Raw genomic sequence first — 17,875 nt, 5'->3', positions numbered from 1 at the left:
GCTTAAAAATATTTCAGTAAGACAAAAACCCCAGAAGGGTGTTAGGAAGGCTTCAGGTTTCCAGAAGAGTAGGGAGAAAGCTGATTCTGTTTTATCACTTTGTGATACCTGCTAGGAATTGCGGCCTCATAACCCAGGAGTAAGGGCACAGAAATTAAAACAGCGATGACAAATCACTGCCACGGAGTGTGACTGCTTGGGAGAAGTCCCCTAGAGATGCTCTTCAAAGAAGGCTGAGATCTCTGTTCCTTTGAGTTTCCCATGAAATTAAGCAGAAGCAAGGAATGAGTGATGTCTGAGAAGGCAGAAGTGATAATAATAGCCACGGGGAAGAAGTGAACCTATTCAAGAACCTTGTATAACCACCCTAAGAACGGATCTGTGGCTCAGGGTTAAGACAGTGTCTTGTCTTTGTTATGGCAAAGAAAACTCGTGGGGTTTCCCTCAAGAGCAAACCCTGGCGAGTGCTTGGTGGCACCTGAGAAAGAGCAGAGACTGTGCAGCATCCCTTCCCTGCCTCTTACGTAAGTACTGCACAATGTGGCTGGTTTCTGTTTGTGAAGGGCTGGGGATATGAACACCAACTGTAAATGCTGCCCGGGTAAGTGGGCCAGGCGAATCAAGTTGAATTATGAAACTGCCCCTGCGAGCTGTGTGAGCGGTGGGCGTGATGGATTTCAATCCGGGTGCTCTCCTTATTCTGGGGCCTTTTCAGCTCTCCTGGCACACTGTCTCAGCAATGCCCTGGCTGTGGGGTATTTTCTCTTTATGCCTTTCCCTCATTTAGCATCATGTTTCCTCAGGAATCCTTCTTCACACCCCTGTTCGGCGCGGCTGCTGTCAAATTCACTCTGCGATGTGGCAGCTCGGGCAGCAAGAATGGAAGAAGACTTCCTAGGTAGGGTGTTTGCAACTGGAAAAATAAAGGAAGGAAGGAAAAATAAAGGAAGGATGGAAAAATAAAGGAAGGATGAATTGGCAGAGTAAAGGGATGGACGGTGTGTGAATACGAACAACTGCTGAGTCACCCCCAGCAACAACAGCATCTGCAAAGCCATGACTTAGGATCCTAGGGAATAATGCAGGAAAAGGCCTTGGGAGATTATGTGGACAATCCCCCACAGCACAGCACAGGATTGCATCTCTCCACTCCTCCTTCCTTTTGCCACCACATGCTGTAATGGTAAGAGAAAGGGAAAAAAATGCCAGTAACTGGGGCAGTACAAGCCTGACCTAAGCAGTAATTCTCAAAGGGAATGAAGAAAAACAGGACCCAAGCCACGTCTCAGTTCAATTAGACTTTCAAATTAACAGATTTCCTTTTCCACCTTCCTTTGGTTCTTTCCCCCCCCCTCTGTTTCCCAGCTGATTTCTTCCTTTTAGTCTCCTCTCCCAACCTGTTTGAACCCCTCTGACAATCTTCAGCATAAGAAATCTCCTCTCACGATGCCAGTTGCTTCCCTGCTGCTTCGAAGAACAGGCACCTGGGACTTTGGGGATTAGTTACAAAAATCCTAAGGAAGCTTCTGCCAAGGCTGCAGTGCCCAGGAGCAGTGGCAGGAGGATTCAGGAGCCATGGCAGGAGGATCCAGCTGCCTGCCATGCGAGATGACACTTCAGCGTGCTGAAATTACATGTTTCACTCTGGTGCTGTAAACACAGGGAGGAAGCCAAGGGGAGGCAGTCGCCCTGAGTATTGGGGAAGGCACTTACAAATGGAGTATCAGCATATCAACGGGAGCACACCAACAACATGGCTTTGGCACGGGTGAGCCGCCTGGAATGGAGAACCAGTTCGCTTCCGAATGTTCTTCTGGCTTTCAAAAATGAAGAGCTTATCCTGCTGGTTCCTGAGCATCCAACAAAGCTGGATGCCTGCTGGCTTTCCCTAGCTGCTGCGGGCCAGTGTGCAGAAAGCAGCAGCGCTCTCCTAAAATCTCCTGCAGACACCATCTGGGGCTCAGTTCTCTTCCTTCCAGACCTTGGCCTGTACAGTCTGCTGCTGGCCACCACATTCCCAGTTTGGAGATGGGGCCTCCAGCACTGTGCTGTGCTTCATCCAGCACAGGGCTGTGGCTTCAGACAAGCTGACCATCACCTTGTCGGCATCAAAAGCAGGGGTGAGCATTAGCTTGGCACGCTGAGGACCTGCCGTGGCAGCACGTGGGTGGGAGTGGGCGAGCTCTCTGTGGCTTCACAGCTTTCTCTGAGCTTGCAGAGCGAGCACAGGCCTGGGCGTGCTGCGGCTGGTGAGGGAGCAGGGGGAGGCAAAGAAGCCGGGAACGCGCTCCCTGCGTTGCTGCAGGTGGGAGATTTTGGTTGAGGGCATAGGCAGCACCCCGGGGCAGACTGGGTGCAGGGACTGTGTTGCTGCTCCCCTGCCAAAGTTTCATGCCTGGGCGTTGCCACGTGCTTGGGCTTGATTCACAGGCTCATGTGGCAGCGTTGAATCAACCCCAAATATGAGAGGTTGCTGTTGGAGGGAAGTCTGGAGGGAAGGTGCACGTTGTCCATTGAACATCTTTGCCAGGGGTGCCCAAGTCTGGGTCCTTGGGCTGCATCTGCACGTGTAGGACATCTCCAGCTGCCCATGGCAGGCAGAACTGGGGGGAGCAGAGGCTGCCGGGCCCCTACCCCAGGGCAGGATGCCTGCGGTGATTTCTCAGCCCACGTGTGCCTGCGTGCTTGCCACCGGAAGGCTGTGTGGCACGCCTGAGCTCGGCGTGCATGTGAGCTGTCACACGTGTTCTCTGCTTTGGGGGGGTGTGCATGTCTCTGTCCCACCTGGGAAGGGGGATACGGGACCCCCAAGCCTGGCCCACGCTGTGCAGGCCAAGCCGTGTGCCCAGCGCCTCACCACGGATGGGTGCCCACGCCAGGAGTGAGCTGGGCATGGGTGCACCGTGGCTGTGCTGGGTCCCCCAGGCACATCCTCCCACCCCTGCCACGGGTGGGTGCCCGTGGGGGTGCCGTGCGCCCCGAGTGTGCGGGGACCCTTGGGTTCGGCCGGCCCTGAATCCACCCGTGCCTGACCCCCACGGACAGCGGGCGCCCATGGGCGGGCACAGCGTGGGCGGGTGCCCCGGGGGGCGGCGGGCCGCCGCGCCGTGCCGTGCCACGCCGTAGCGGCGGGCGGGGATGCTGCTGCCGGCTCCCCCGCCCGCCCCGCGCCACCGCGGCAGCCGCGCCAGACGCAGCGCGGCTCGGAGAGCGTACGGAGCCTCCCGCAGCCGCCGCGGCCCGGGCAGCCCCGCGCCCCGCCATGGCCCGGAACCGCCGGGAGAGGAGCAGCTGGGGTAGGCGAGGGGGGGAGGGGGGGCGGCGGCTCCCGCGGCGGGGGAGCGGGCCCGGGTGGGATGGGCGCGCCCCACGACCGCGAACAATGCCGGGCCTGAGGCGACCCGCGGCCCGCTCCGCGCCGGGGCGGACGGGACGGAGCGGGGGAGGGTGTGAGGGGGAAGGGGCTGCGCTCGGCCCCGCCTGGGCCGGGACCGCCGGGGCGGGGCGCGGGGCCTGCGGGGGGGAGGCCGCAGGGGGCTCGGCCGCCCCGGGAGGGGCTGAGGGGGTGGAGGGCCGCCCTTTCCCCGCTCCCTCTGCGGGGCCACACCGGCATCTTTTTACCCAGTCCCCCCGATCCTTTTTGGGGGGGTTTTGGCGCCTGTGGCGGGGGTGTCTGGCAGCCCCTCCCCTGCCGCCTGCGGCTGCTGCCTGCGGGCAGCGTGGCCGGGGAGGGGCTTGGGGCGCCCGTTAACGTTCCGGGGGTCCTGCTGGGCGGGCGGAACCCTGCACCTCACACGGGGCCGACAACCGCCGCCGCCCGGCGCTCCTCCTCAGGGCGGGCCGCCCGCAACTCCCTCGCCTCATCACTACAGCCCCCACAGCACCCGCCCTGGGTCCCGGGGGTGTCACCTCAGCCCCCGCCCCGCCTCGCCCGGCGAGGAGCCGCCGGCCTCCCCGGCAGGTCGCTCCTAGGGAGGGTTTTCCGTGTTTCTGCCGGCTGTAAGGCGTTGCTGCTGTGTCTGACCCCCCGGCGCGGGGCCGGTTTAACTCCATCCCGTTAAACCCCAAGCCCCGGGGGAGCCGGTAGCAGCATCTCCTGGGGAGCAGAGCCGGGTCACGGTGAGGAGGAAATTCCGTGTCGTCTTGGTGCCAGCCTTCCCGTCTCCGGAGCCGCCTGCCTGCCTGCGCAGGCCTGGAGCCGCCCTCAGCCGCTGCTTCCCCAGGGGAGCCGAGGCGGGTCCCACAGGTGGGCTGCACCCAGCCAGCACAGGGGCTCCAGCCGCCTTTCCCCTGGGTGCTGCCCGGGTTGTGGTCCAGCCGTGTATGGCTTTACCGCCTTCCACCCTTTTTTTTTGGGTAAAAAGTCAGGTTTCTCGCGGCCATTTGCCGTTATTTGAAGGCGCTGAGGAGCGTAATTTGTCACGGGTTGTGTGCCGTGTGAGCTCGCCCATGGGTGCCCTGCCTGGGCAGGCAGAGCCGGTGAGCTGGGCCGCAGTGTTTGGATACCCAAATGACATCCTGAATTGTACAGATGAGCGTAGTGCTTCCCATGGTGATGATTACCAGTTCAGGGAGGTGTTTGCAGAAGGCGCTCAGCGACCAGCGTGCGTGTGGGTTGAGTCGTTGGAGAGGGGGGTGGTCTCTGGGCGAGAGCGGGGAGGAAAATGAGCAGCGCTCGTTTGAGCTGTGTCATTTGTCTTAGTGTGACTCGCGACGAAGGTCTCGTTAGACCCTTGGGTAAACTGGAGGGAAAACTTCCCTGTGAATGTGCTGACGTTCTCAGCTTTGTCTCACAGAGCTGTCAGACCCGTCTGTGTGTGTGTGTGTGTGTTGAGAATTGCACGCACGTACCCTCGCTGGTGCTTTCCCCTCGGATCTTGATAGCATGAGAAGAGAATGCAAATGATGCTGAATCGGATCTGGATGAAGGAAACATCATCTTGGAAAGTAGAGCCTTGGTCCAGTGAGACAATTAGGCACATAGGTCAGTCTGACCATGGAACGAAACGAGATGTGTTGCTGATTTGATTAACTCTTCCTTGGGTTCTCTGAGTTCTGTAAGGGTCTGGAGCTGTACGTGGATCCAGGTGTGATCAGCCACCTTCTGCTGTGCAACCCATCCTCAGGTCAAAATGATGCCCTGTCTTCATTTGAGGTTTCCATATTCCTAGAATGATTTCCTGACACTTTGCCAGCCTGGCTGACATTACAGGTAATAAATTAGAGAGGAAAATACCAGTATTTTTTATTAGGGGAAAAAAAAATTAAGCCCCCTTTAACGTGCATTTCTACAGCAGAACCTCACTGCCCTGAAAGATGTGTTTACATCCAGTGACTGCAGCATTGTCTGCTGACATCAGTCCGTGGGGTGACTACTCCACTGCTACGTTTTTCAGCCTAGCTGGTGAAGGAGGAGTCTCAGGCTTTTCCTCAAACTAAGGCAGAAAGTCCTTGCTGTGTTCCAAAAATGGGCTGATTAAAAATATTAGGCTATTTTGAAAGGGATCAGACTTTGTCCTAGTTACCCTCTGGTTAGAAGGCGACTCTGGAAACAGGCAACTGCTTAGTGTGACCTTTCTCCTCTATCTCATAAAAAATAATTTGCTGTTTTTAAAAGAGCAAATTAGGGTGAGTGTGTTGGTACCCAGAAGAAATCGCCTCCAGTCAGCTATCAAAGCTGGGTTACTGTCACATCTGTACCACCCTGGGGAGCTCGTGTAGGGGTGTGTTAATGCATCAAGCACAGGATTTAGCCTGGGGCAGGAGGTCAGCAGAAGGCTCTGCTCATCAAGGGTTCTCTGACTGAACATGCTAAGCAGTGCATAGACCCCATGGCTGCTGCTGGCTCTTGAACAGGCTGCTCAGGGAGGGGGTTGAGACACCTTCCCTGGTTGTGTTTAAAAAAAGGGTAGATGAGGTGCTCAGGGATCTGGTTTAGCACAGGACGGGAATGGTTGGACTCGATCTTAAAGGTCTTTTCCAGCCTTGTGTTTCTGTGGATGAATGGCTGAGCCAGCTGCAGACATGTCATTTTTGGGTAAGAGTAAGGAAACAGTGATTTCCCTGAAATAAGGATTGTTAGTCCAAATCCTGCTTGGCATGGTGAAGCCCAGCCAGCTCCATGAAGGCTTGTAGTAGGTTACACTGATATTTTTTGGAAATTCTTCTTGCTTGGCACTTGCAGATGCTCAGTGGCCTGCTCCCCTGTTAAAGATCCCAGTAAAGATCCCTGCTCCCAGTCACTGATTTAAACAGCGCAGACTGGAACAAACTCAGTGAAATCTCTCATTCTTTCCCATCATGGTCTGTGTTGTAATCAGAATGACCTGCTCATCAAGAATTCAGTTTCAAAAGCACAGAAGGGATTACAGAGGTTATGTACACTTCTTGGCCAGGGGTTTCGAACTGGATGTGAGATTTGTGAGAGCTCTTGAAGAGACCCCACTGTCAGGAGGGGCTCAGCAGCTGTTCTGGGGAGAAGGACTTCTCCAGCACAGGCCAGACTGAGATCCTCGATACCAGGTTTTGACTACACAGCAGTGAGTTAAACTGGAAAGAAAAGGATGGTTTTGGTAATATTTGGGGTTTTATTTAACTGATAATGCTAACACCTTTGGTTTGTTACTTATTTTCTGGCCTTTTATGGTAGATTTTCAGATTCCTCTTCCTGGCATTTCTTTGTGCCTCTGAATGCTGGGAACCTCCTGAGAAGTGAAAGCCAAGATGTTGCAGCCGAGTGGGCCTTTACACAAGAAGCCAGTAGGTATGAGAGGATTCCCAGCCAAACAATTAGCTTGTAAATGAGAAAAGAAAACGAAGTGTTGGGCCTTGAAAGAAGAGATGAGCTGACATTGCAAGTTGGAGGCCCAAATCGCTAAACACGATGCTTGGTCTTTGTGCCTTTGGTTTCCAGGCTGCAGGGTTGTGTGAAGAACTGGAGTAGCATGGGGGGAGATCTGGTTTTCCTCTTTTGGGAGGAGAACTGAGGTGCCCCAAGGCTGCGTGGCAGCGGTGACGTGGTGCCTTCGCCATGCTCCGTGTCGTGTCCACGTGGTGAGAGGGTTCAGCGTCGGTTGCGGTGTGTGGAGTTGGTTGTGTCTTGCTGTGTTTTCTCTGCTGAGCCCGTGGGTGAGGAGCAGCACACATAAATTTTGTTGAGGGTCTAGGTGATGTTCACAGGCAGATTGACCACACATCATCTCCAAAAATCTAGAGACACACCTCAGCCCATTTGGCCCTACCCAAAATGCTCACATTTGCCATCAGTTGAAGGAAGGTTGAGTGTTGGGACAGCAAAGTAACTAAACACCAATTTCCCAAGTGGGGTTGGAGGCTCCAGAGAAAGTGCTGAACTCTGCTGAGCCACTGAAACATATTTAAAGCAGTCTATATATACATAAACATCTTCTCCAGAGTGGTTGTCTTCCGTGCCATATCCTAGAGTTTCATGGCACATTTACCAAACTTTATTTTCAGGTGATTGTAACAACTAAAGGGTAAAAATAATGTCATGGCAGAAACAACGACCTCAGATACTGGTGGTGGAGGGAGGCTGGTTGCTGACAAGGAAGGACCATGCAGAAAACATGTGCTGGTAGGGTGATATGAGAGTTTTGGAGACACAGGAGAGAATTTGTACCTGAGAAATGGGTGGTGGCCTTTTGGTAGTGCACTCATACAACAGAGGCAGGTGGGAATTGGGTTCCTTCTGAGAGTCGCTCACCTTGCCTTTGAATCATCCCATACATAGCCATGTAACTGTGCAGTGTGGCCTCAAACTTCCTGACAAACATGCAGGAAAACCTCTCTCTGGTCTGTTTTCTTCCCAAGGTAGTTGTGTGCCTGTGTCTCTGAAGCCTGCTAGTGATGAACTCAGCCAGGGAATTTCTTCACCTGTTTCTAAGGAATGCCTTGCACCTCCCTGGGTGGAGATCTTTGACTTTGCCGTTTACCTGTTGACCCATTGTGTCCATGGGTATCACGAGCCGGCCTGGTACTGTGGTTCAGCACTGTGCTTGCATCCATACATCCTGTCTGGGGAGATACAAAGGATTTCCCTCTTGGACATGAGAAACTCTGGCTCTGCCTTCCTGTTCTCTGCTGGATTTCCCAGACCACCAGTCCCAAGCATAAGGAGACTGTATAGCAAGGCTGGGGCCCTGGGAGAGCCACACGTGTGCGTGTGCTACCTTGGGGGGCTCGGGGGCTCTGGTAGGTGGGTGCTACTGATGGCTAGCATGCAGCTAGGGTCTGGGGTCTTCTGACTTCAGGGGGGTGCTGGAAATCCCAGCAGAGGTGTGAGCAGGGTGGAGGGCGGGTTGTGTGGCTGTGTGGTGAGCCGTGCCCTGGGCGTAGGAGGTGCTGGTAGGATTTAGGCAGGGGTGATGAATGTATGTGTGTTGCTAAACCCAGCTTGGGAGGCTTCCTGACCTGGCTAGGAACCCTTGGAGAGCATGGCACAAGCAAGATTGCAGAGCAGTGATGGGTGTAAGAGAGGGCTTTACCCAGCCAGCCTTCCCTGCTTCGTCCTCTCATGGTCTCCTGGGAGCACCTCAGTCTAGACACCTTATGGCAGCCCCGTGCTGAGGGAATTTGCTAACTCATAGTTGTCCAGGCCAGGCTTCCCTGGCAGTCTCAGCTCTTCAGGAGGCAGCTGTGCCCTGCCATGCATCCTTTGTGCAGGATCGATGCAGGTTAGTGCTCCACAGCATCCCCTCTGCCCTGCCTGCCCAGTGTATCTGCTTTGTTTCCATGCTTTATTTCTCATCTTCCCCTCATTAAGCTGGATAAGAGGCAGAGCTCTGCGCAAGCCTGTCTCGGGGAGCAGGAGGGGATGTCTGGTGCATGCTCAAAGCGACACTGCCTTTCCCAGCCTCCTCAGAGCCTGGCTGGTGATCCTTGGCTGGTCGTTGTGCAGTGCAGGTAGTTCAGCACGAATAGAGGGAGCAGAGCTCGTGTCACAGCAGGATGTGAGAAGTGCAAGGGGGGCTGCAGCTCGGAGAGAGATGTCTTTCTTTACCGGTGCTGCTTGCGGAGGCCAGATAAGCTTCCTGGAAGCTGATGCTCTCTGGAGAACATGCAGAGGGATCACTCCTGACTGTGAGGTCTGTTCAGTGCTTGGCTCAGGGTACCGTTGGTGGCGTGGTGATATGTTTGTCATGTAAACAGCAGGGGCGAACACAGCCTCAGAAAGGACCCGCGTGGCTATCGCTGCTGATCCAATCAATCCCTGGAGGGCAGCTGGTAAGCAACCCAGCCCGTTCGATACAGGGATGCTCCATTCCAGGGACAGAACAGCAAGTTAAAGCTTCCCATCAAACCTCTGGTTTCTCTCCTTGGTAGTTTCTGGTTTTCCATGAGGTGAATGAAGTAACCTGGTTCTGATCCCCTCAGCAGCAGCACAGTGTGATGCCTGTGTATCATAGCGGGGGGCAGGATTGGGGTGCAGGCTCTGCTTTTCGTGGGCAGTGCTCAGGGAGAGAAAGCTCCTGGGATCCAGGAGGGAACAAGAGAAAGGCTCACAAATTGGCTTTCTCAGGGTCTGGTTAGGCAGCCTGTGTTTGCACATGCCATGGGTCATGGCTGCGTTTCACTCCCTGGAATGAAGTAAGTTTATTGGGCAAACTCGTTTAAGGAGCAAGCTAACTTTATTAATTGGCCTCTGGAAAGCAGTCAGCATTTCTGTGACCTGTTCTTCCATAGCTGAGGAAAACAGGCTGAAACAAACCCTCACCAAAGGTTTGTTGCTTAATTAGCGATGTGTAATTTATCTAATTTATTCTTCTGTGGGAGCTTAAGTACATCAGGCATTGGCTGTTGGTTTGTATATAAGTGCAACTTGAAATGGGTGGTTTAATTTATTTAATTTGAGCTAAAAGTCAGCCCTAGAGCAGATGAAGAACACTTTATTTCATCCCTGGACTTAAGAAGTGAGCTGTATGTCCTGTATTTCAGGACTGTCTGCGTGGATCAGGCTGTTTCCTTGCTGCTGACAGCCCGGTCAGTCCCAATGCAAATCCTTGATCTCCTTCACCTTTCCACTTTGAATCACCATATGGAAAAGCTACACGGATTCCACCCTCCTTGAGAGTCATGGAAACAAGCTGTTCTGAAATGGGGAAAAGGAACTGTGTCCTGACAATTTCTGAACGAGCAGCTTGAGAATTGACGTAATTGCAAGGCGCCAGGAGAGAGCCGACAGAAAGGAGGAGTCAGGTTAGAAAACAAGCAAAAACAAGAGGGTGGTTAGGAAAGTTTAGCTCTCCTTCCTTTCCTTTTTGGCTGGATGATGTTTAGCCATTGCCAGGTACAGCTTCCTTCAAAGCAGATAGCTAATTTATGCAGGAAAGGCCAATTAAAGTAATTGATTGCCGGTAATGCGCAGCTGTCTTATGAAATAGTCTCAGCCTCAGATAATCTAATAAACAGAGCAGGGAAGTTTTATCATGAGGAGATAAGGAGGAAAGAGTTCTGTCTGCAGGTGGCATACATGAAAGGAGGAGAGATAATGGGGCTGAAATAAGCTCAGAGACCTGCTTAATAGAATGCCTTTTCTCCTGGTATCTCCCATGAACTGGGAAATCAACACATCCTGCTCGTGATACTGGGTATTTTGCTTTCCTGGTGGTGGGGTGATGGGAGCAAGGAGGCCCCTTAGGAGACTGTGGCCACTTTGGACTGTTCCCTGTGTCTGACGAAACTGTCAATATCTGCTAATCAGATACTGATATAGAATCTTCCAGATTCTGATGTTTGGGAGCGACAGCATGATCTCTTCTCTGCACTCTTCTCTGTCCCTCTTTCCAGCAGCTGCACCAGAGGGAGAGGAAAAACTGGGAGATGTGGTGCAGGCACTGGCAGCAGCGGGTGGGGAAGTTTGACACCAGCTCTCCCTTTGATAGCAGGATGGGGAGTGGTGAGGGGCTGGAACAGAGAGGGGTTGGGTGCCCCATCCCTGGGGGTGTTCAGGGCCAGGTTGGCTGGGGCCCTGGGCAACCTTGTGTAGCTCCAGACATGGAGGTTGGTGTCCCTGCCTGTGGCAGGGGCTTGGAGCTCTGTGATCCTTGGGGTTCCTCCCAACCCACACCAGTCTGGGATTCTATGATTCTGTGATGGGAAGGACTCTCCTCTGTCACCCTGTCATGGTGCTCAGGTCCTTTACCTGGCCTGACAGCTGTCTGAGCTGGGGGCATCACTGCTGCCTTGCATGGGGCTTGAAGCCCACCAAAGGCAGGATTTGTGCCCATCTCAGCCCCCATCTGGACACCCTGGCTGCAGCACCCACTGGTGTGGGACAGGTGTAACACTGGTTCCCCTCATCTGCATGCCTGGAGGTGGGATTTCTCCTGGCACAGCTCTTCCACCTGCCTGCCGGATGGCTTGGTCACCACTGATGGTTGGAGTCAGAAATATTTAGATTTAACTGGATTTACAAATTTTTTTCCTGCCTCTGCAGTGAGTCACATCCTATACAAGGGTCTCACCACTGTCCTGTCCATAAAAAGGAAAAATAACCCAAAATGAGACTCAGAGCTGAGCAGGGCAGTGGGTAACACCATGGCAGAGGAGGGGTTTCCTGCTGAAGAGTTCATACGGCGCAGTGGTGCTTAAAAAAAGCACGTGAGCCTTTGGCACCGGCCCGTACCTATGTGTGAGGAGGATCTTGGTGCTGCAAAGGGGGCTTGATGTGTGCAGGGAGAGGACTGATTGCTCCAGGAGACCTTCCTTGTGCAGGTGATTTCATGGAATCACAGAATCACAGGGGTTGGAAGGGACCTCCAGAGCCCATGGGGTCCAACCCCCTGCCCAAGCAGGGTCCCTAGGACAGGGCACACAGGGCGCTGTCCAGACGGGGCTGGAATCTCTCCAGAGAAGGAGACTCCACACCCCCTGGGCAGCCTGTCCCAGGGCTCCCTCACCCTCACTGGGAAGAAGTTCTTCCCCAGATTGGGGGAGGAACTCCCTGTGCTCCAACTTGAGCCCATCGCCCCTTGTCCTGTCCCCACAGACACTGAGCAGAGGCTGCCCATGTCCCCCTGTGTCCCATTCTTCAGATATTGGTAACCATTGATCAGATCCCCTCTTAACCTTCTTTTCTCCAGGCTGAACAGCCCCAGCTCACTCAGCCTTTCCTTACAGGGGAGATGCTCCAGCCCTTTAATCACCTTTGTACCCCTCCTCTGGACTCTCTCCAGGAGATCCCTGTCTCTTTTATCCCAGGGAGCCCAGAACTGGACACAACACTCCAGGTGGGTCCTGACCAGGGCAGAGCAGAGGCAGGGGATCCCCTCCTGTGACCTGCTGGCCACACTCTTCCTGATGCAGCCCAGGATCCCATTTGGTGATGTGTTCCTGGGTCTCTCTATTTGAATGAGGAACGCTGGGTTTTTGTTGTGTTTTGTTTTCTCCTGGAGGCCCCTGAGCAGTGACATGGGGCAAAGGCTGGGGTTTGAAGGCAGTTTGGTCCCTCTGCAGTGGTCTGATGGAGAATCTGGCTTTTCAGAGCATTGGGGACTTTTGTTTTGCTAAAAAAAAAAACCCTCTGAGCATCAGGAAGAAAAGATCTTTGTCTTTCAACTGGGAGCAAAGAAAGCTCGTAGTACATGTCCAAGAGCTGCCAGAAATCCCCTAGCAACCAGGCTTAATGATCCCCATACTCCGTTGTGGGATCATAAGAAATCAGAATCTCTTACAAAAGCTCTGCTGTTATTTCAAACATGAAGTTGTTGCCTGAGGGTTCTTTATAGAGAGGCCCAGACTGGGCAAACCCGATTCCTCCTGGTATTTATAGCTTGCCTTTTAACATGTGCACACATAGTCCTTGTGCTTTGAAGCAGCTGGGACTGGCTGAGAACTGGGTCCCTGAGGTCAGGGTGTTAAACAGAGACCCAGGAGTTTTAACTTGAGGCTACCCCTGTTTGGAGACTTGCAGCCTTAGCCAATGAAATGAGTTTTTGGAGAAATGTGGGGGGATCTTTGCATGGCACGCTCCCTTCCCTGCTGTCCAGGAGATTTCACGGGGTGTAGGTGTGCTGCCTGGCATGATTAATCCCCTTCAGCATCTCTTTCCTGTGCTGGGAAGTTCAGAGACAACAAAAGGAGAATTACTGGAGATGACCCACTCTTCCCAACCCCTGGGGCTGCAGGCTCTGTGGGTGGCAGGTCTCACAACACACCCCTCTCCCATATGGCAGCAGGTTCATGAGGGAACCCAAACAGATCATGAGGCCATTAAAACCTGTGATCATCTCCTGTGAGCGATAGTAGCTGCCCAGCACCCTGCTGCTGCTGAGTGTGGGTGCAGTGACCGAATTTGGGGTCTCTGCCCATCCCCTCTGAAGGCTCCTGCTGCAGCATCGTGCCTGTTGCTTCTCCCCTGTCCCAGCTGGGTGCTGAGACCCTCTTGTAAGGCCATACACAATACACAGCCTGGGCAGGACTCGCTGGGGAGCGGCTCTGCAGGGAACCTCACCATTTCCAAGTGGGAAAGTGAGCAGCGCCTGTGCTTTGCCTACACTTTCCACTTGGGAGCCAAGTGGTTTTATCAGGATGGGCATGTGTCCTCGTGGCCTGATTCCTGCTGGGGCTGGCTCTGGGGAGCCTGTCGATGAGGCTGATGGCAGAAGGAGCAGATTATGCTTGGAGAATGAGTGCAGACTGCAGATGGAGCAGGACTCTGCTGTTGCTACAGAAACAGGATGCACAACGGCAGCGTCCTTTGGTAGGGACATGAGATGCTTAGTGTGAGTGCTGCTTCCATTTTGGAGATGGGGCCTGGTGGGTATGGCCAAAGGAGAGCAGTTGGATGCCTACATGACATGACATGCTACCAAGGGATGATGAGGAGGCTTGGACTTCTCTTGCCTAGCAGAGAGGAAGCTAAGGGAGATGTCACGGCCTATGTGAAGGCTAATGCAGGCATTATGGCAGGCTTTGTGGATGCAGGGAGTTGTTTCAGGCCAGAAGAAAGTAATCCTTTCTCCACATCAGCTCTTGTAGGACAAAAAGTAACAGGTGTGTTTTGTGAGGGGAGATTCTGTCAGGGGCCTCTGCCTGCAGGACAGGTGGCCCTTAGGTGGCAGAGTCCCCATGGAGATGTCTTGAAGTCAGGTTCAACAGACACCTGCTCTGAATGTTGCTGCTTTGGGATGGGGATTTGGGCTAGCTGGCCTGTTACCACCCTGTCCAGCTCTGCTATCTCTAATCCTGCTCTTTGCAGAAGAAGGAACCTAACAGCTTTTGCTTTACTTGTTTACACAGGTAGTTTTGCAGACAAGACTTACGAATGGAGCTCAGAGGAGGAGGAGTCCGTGAGGAAGGCAGGACCAGTGCAAGTCCTCATTGTCAAAGATGACCATTCCTTTGAACTGGATGAAGCTGCCCTCAACCGCATCCTCCTCTCAGAGGCTGTCAGGGACAAAGAGGTCGTGGCTGTGTCTGTGGCTGGAGCTTTTAGAAAAGGAAAATCATTCCTGATGGACTTCATGCTGCGGTACATGTACAATAAGGTATGGTTCAGGTGCCTCTTCTCAGGGCTGTGGTGCTGCTGTTCAATGCTGCCATGTACCTACGGCTCAGGGATGAGCTGGGACACTGCCTTGGTGCTCTCTAGGAGTGCTCAAGCTTCTCCTTAACAAAATTAAGTAGAGCAGATCCTTCTCTAGTGGACTTGACTCTGGAGCAGAGGTGTTCACATTCCCCGCTGCGTAGGCAGCGTCTCTCCCAGAGGCTGCCCCTCTCCAATGCTGGGATGGAGGCAGCACAGAGCAAAAGGGTGATGAAAAAGTGAGATGAAAACTCCAGTAACTCCTTCTGTTCCCACCCACAGGAAGCAGTGGACTGGGTTGGAGATTACAACGAGCCTCTGACTGGTTTCTCCTGGCGGGGAGGCTCTGAGCGGGAGACGACGGGCATTCAGATCTGGAGCGAGGTTTTCCTGGTGGACAAGCCGGATGGTACCAAGGTGTGTGCTGCTCTGTGGCACAGCTGGGGCTGGTCAGCTCATCTCTCTTCCAGCTTTTGTAAGACTCCTGCCTTTTCATGGGTGACCCACATGCCTGTGCATGAGCTCTTGCAGCTCGGAAGGGTGATGGGATCTTGGGCTCCGTCAGCAGAGGGGTGGCAGCAGGGACAGGGAGGGGATTGTCCCTCTCTGCTCTGCCCTGGGGAGGCCCCAGCTGGAGTCCTGTGTCCAGAGCTGGAGCCCAACACAAGAAAGATGTGGGACTGTTATAGAGGGGTCAGAGGAGCCACGGAGATGATCAGAGGGCTGGAGCAGCTCCCCTATGGAGAGAGGCTGAGGGAGCTGTGCTGGTTCAGCCTGGAGAAGAGAAGGCTGTGGGGGGACCTCATTGCAGCCTTCCAGTCCCTGAAGGGAGCAGAGAAACAGGAGGGGAATCAGCTTGTTAAAGGGTAGATAATGGCAGGACAAGGGGGATGGAGTGAAGCTGAAGGAGGGGAGGTTTGGATGAGATATTAGGGAGAAGTTTTTTACAGAGAGAGGTGGTGGGTGCCCCATCCCTGGGGATGTTCAAGGCCAGGTTGGATGGGGCCATGGGCACCCTTGTGTAGCTCCAGGCCTGGAGGTTGGTGGCCCTGCTTGTTTGTGGCAGGGGATTGGAACTCTGTGATGCTTGGGGTCCCTTCCAACCCAGACCAGTCTGGGATTCTATGCAAGTTCAGAGAAGGTCTTCAGTACTGCATCCCTAATTCTGCAAGAGAGAGTTAAATACAGTGAGTTAATATGATGTCTGGGTGTCCCCCATATCCTCTCTAGGTGTCCCTCTGACTCTGGGCATCCCAGAGTTTATTTCTCTGCTATTCCCAGGGATCTTGGATCTGAGGTCCTTGCAAGCTGCTCCCCTGTAGCTGTAAAATGGAGCAGACGTCTTTGTTCAGGGTAGTCAGATACAATGCAAATTGGATTTTGATGCATCCAGCAAATTCAGCTTATAGCCAGGAGTAAATGTATTCATCTACTCTTCAAGGAAGTAACAGAGGTGGTAGGGGGATGGTTGGATTAGATGATCTTGGAGGTCTTTTCCAACCTTAATGATTCTGTGAGTCTGTGAAGAGGCCATTATCAAAGTGGTGCTGAATTATTCATAGTATGAATTTCTCATACTACCTGAATGTGTTTTGGGTTAAGGAGGTGTGATAGGCTGTTGTGTTTGGCTTCCATGACATCAGTCCAATGCAGGCTCAGGAATAAAACCTACCTGCACTGACAGTGAGTGTTTCAGGAGCAGAGCAGCTCCCTCCTCTGTGTTGTGCAGCATTCATGTTGCTGCCTGCTGGAGTCATCACGCTGTTGAGGGTGACTGGGGATGCTCTTTTCCTTTGTCCTCCCCCAATTAGGAGTCTGTGGCAGGAACACAATCTCAGCAGGAGCTGAGATTCCCAGCACAATAACACAGCTGACATTCACACACACACCCCCTTTGGTGTTGGAGAGGGATGGATCTTGCTCCTATGTGTGTGTATCCACAGTGACATGCAGCTTTCTGCCCCACAGGTTGCAGTGCTGCTGATGGACACGCAGGGGACCTTTGACAGCCAGTCCACCCTGCGGGATTCGGCCACTGTGTTCGCCCTTAGCACAATGATCAGCTCCATACAGGTAAGAAGGCCAGTGTCTTTGGGAATCACTTCTCCCCCTCTGCTCTGCCCTGGTCAGGCCCCACCTGGAGTGTTGTGTCCAGTTCTGGGCTCCCTGGGATAAAAAAGACAGGGATCTCCTGGAGAGAGTCCAGAGGAGGGGCACAAAGGTGATTAAAGGACTGGAGCATCTCCCCTACAAGAAAAGGCTGAGTGAGCTGGGGCTGTTCAGCCTTGAGAAAAGAAGGTTAAGAGGGGATCTGATCAATGTGTATCAATATCTGAAGGGTGGGACACAGGGGGACATGGGCAGCCTCTGCTCAGTGTCTGTGGGGACAGGACAAGGGGCGATGGGCTCAAGTTGGAGCACAGGGAGTTCCCCACCAATGTGGGGAAGAGCTTCTTCCCAGTGAGGGTGAGGGAGCCCTGGGACAGGCTGCCCAGGGGGTGTGGAGTCTCCTTCTCTGGAGAGATTCCAGCCCCGTCTGGACAGTGCCCTGTGTGCCCTGTCCTAGGGACCCTGCTCTGGCAGGGGGTTGGACCTGATGAGCTCTGGAGGTCCCTTCCAACCCCTACAGCTCTGTGAGTCTGTAAAAGCTGATGGCACTGGCTTGGCAGTAGCTTGGCACCAGCCTAACACAGCAGCCAGCCAGAGCCTTTGCTGGGAGAGCCAAACGCCAGCACGTTGGCTGCTCTGAGTTCAGGATTCGCACGTGACCCCATGGTCATCTCATCTCACCCCAGGAGCAGGGCCAGCAGCAGATGCACCCCTTTGCTTCCAGCTACCAGAGAAAAGGGCCTTGGTCTGGGGAACTGGGTGTGCTTTTTGCCTCAGTGCTGCTGGGGAAACCTCTGTGGTGCAGGTGGTGGCAGGAGGTTACTGCAGAGCCTGTTGGGGCTTCCCCTCCTGCCACCTGGCCTTTGCTCTCAGAGGACAGCAGGAACAGAGTGGAAGCTGTGTCTTGGTACAGAGCTCAGCATAAGAATGGGGAAGGAGGGATGTTATTTGGGCATAACACTTCCAGGCTGGGGCATGGCAGCCCCTGGTGCTCTGGTGCTGGAGTGTTTAGCTGCGCAGGGAGCAGCAGTGCCTGTCTGTCTGGCAGTGTGAATCTGTCCAGCTGCACAGTGACACTTGGGGCCTGTCTTGTACCCGTACCACAGGCCAGCTGGGACTTTGGCTGTGTTTCCAGGGTGATGCTGCAGGCTTTAACCACACCAGCCCACGCCTTGGCCCAAAGGACAGACCATTCTGAGTGCTCTGTTTTGCTCTTAAATG

At 53.9% G+C, this 17,875-nt stretch overlaps 1 protein-coding gene across 2 annotated transcripts in view; it reads left to right on the top strand.

The window, feature by feature from the left end:
• Positions 1–3,262: 3,262 nt before the first annotated feature.
• ATL1 (atlastin GTPase 1) overlaps positions 3,263–17,875 on the top strand; it is a gene marked incomplete at both ends in the record, with an annotated part of 30,127 nt that continues 15,514 nt past the window's right edge. For both annotated transcript variants that reach the window (XM_084270371.1, XM_084270372.1), the window contains 4 exons: positions 3,263–3,296; positions 14,260–14,507; positions 14,828–14,962; positions 16,514–16,618. In XM_084270371.1, coding sequence (XP_084126497.1) covers positions 3,263–3,296; positions 14,260–14,507; positions 14,828–14,962; positions 16,514–16,618 — 522 coding nt within the window. The remainder of the gene's footprint in view (positions 3,297–14,259; positions 14,508–14,827; positions 14,963–16,513; positions 16,619–17,875) is intronic.

Source organism: Gallinula chloropus (genome assembly GCF_964237585.1).
Source record: "Gallinula chloropus genome assembly, chromosome: 14".
Taxonomy (NCBI): Eukaryota; Metazoa; Chordata; class Aves; order Gruiformes; family Rallidae; genus Gallinula; species Gallinula chloropus.
This window is presented reverse-complemented; position numbering and strand designations above follow the sequence as displayed.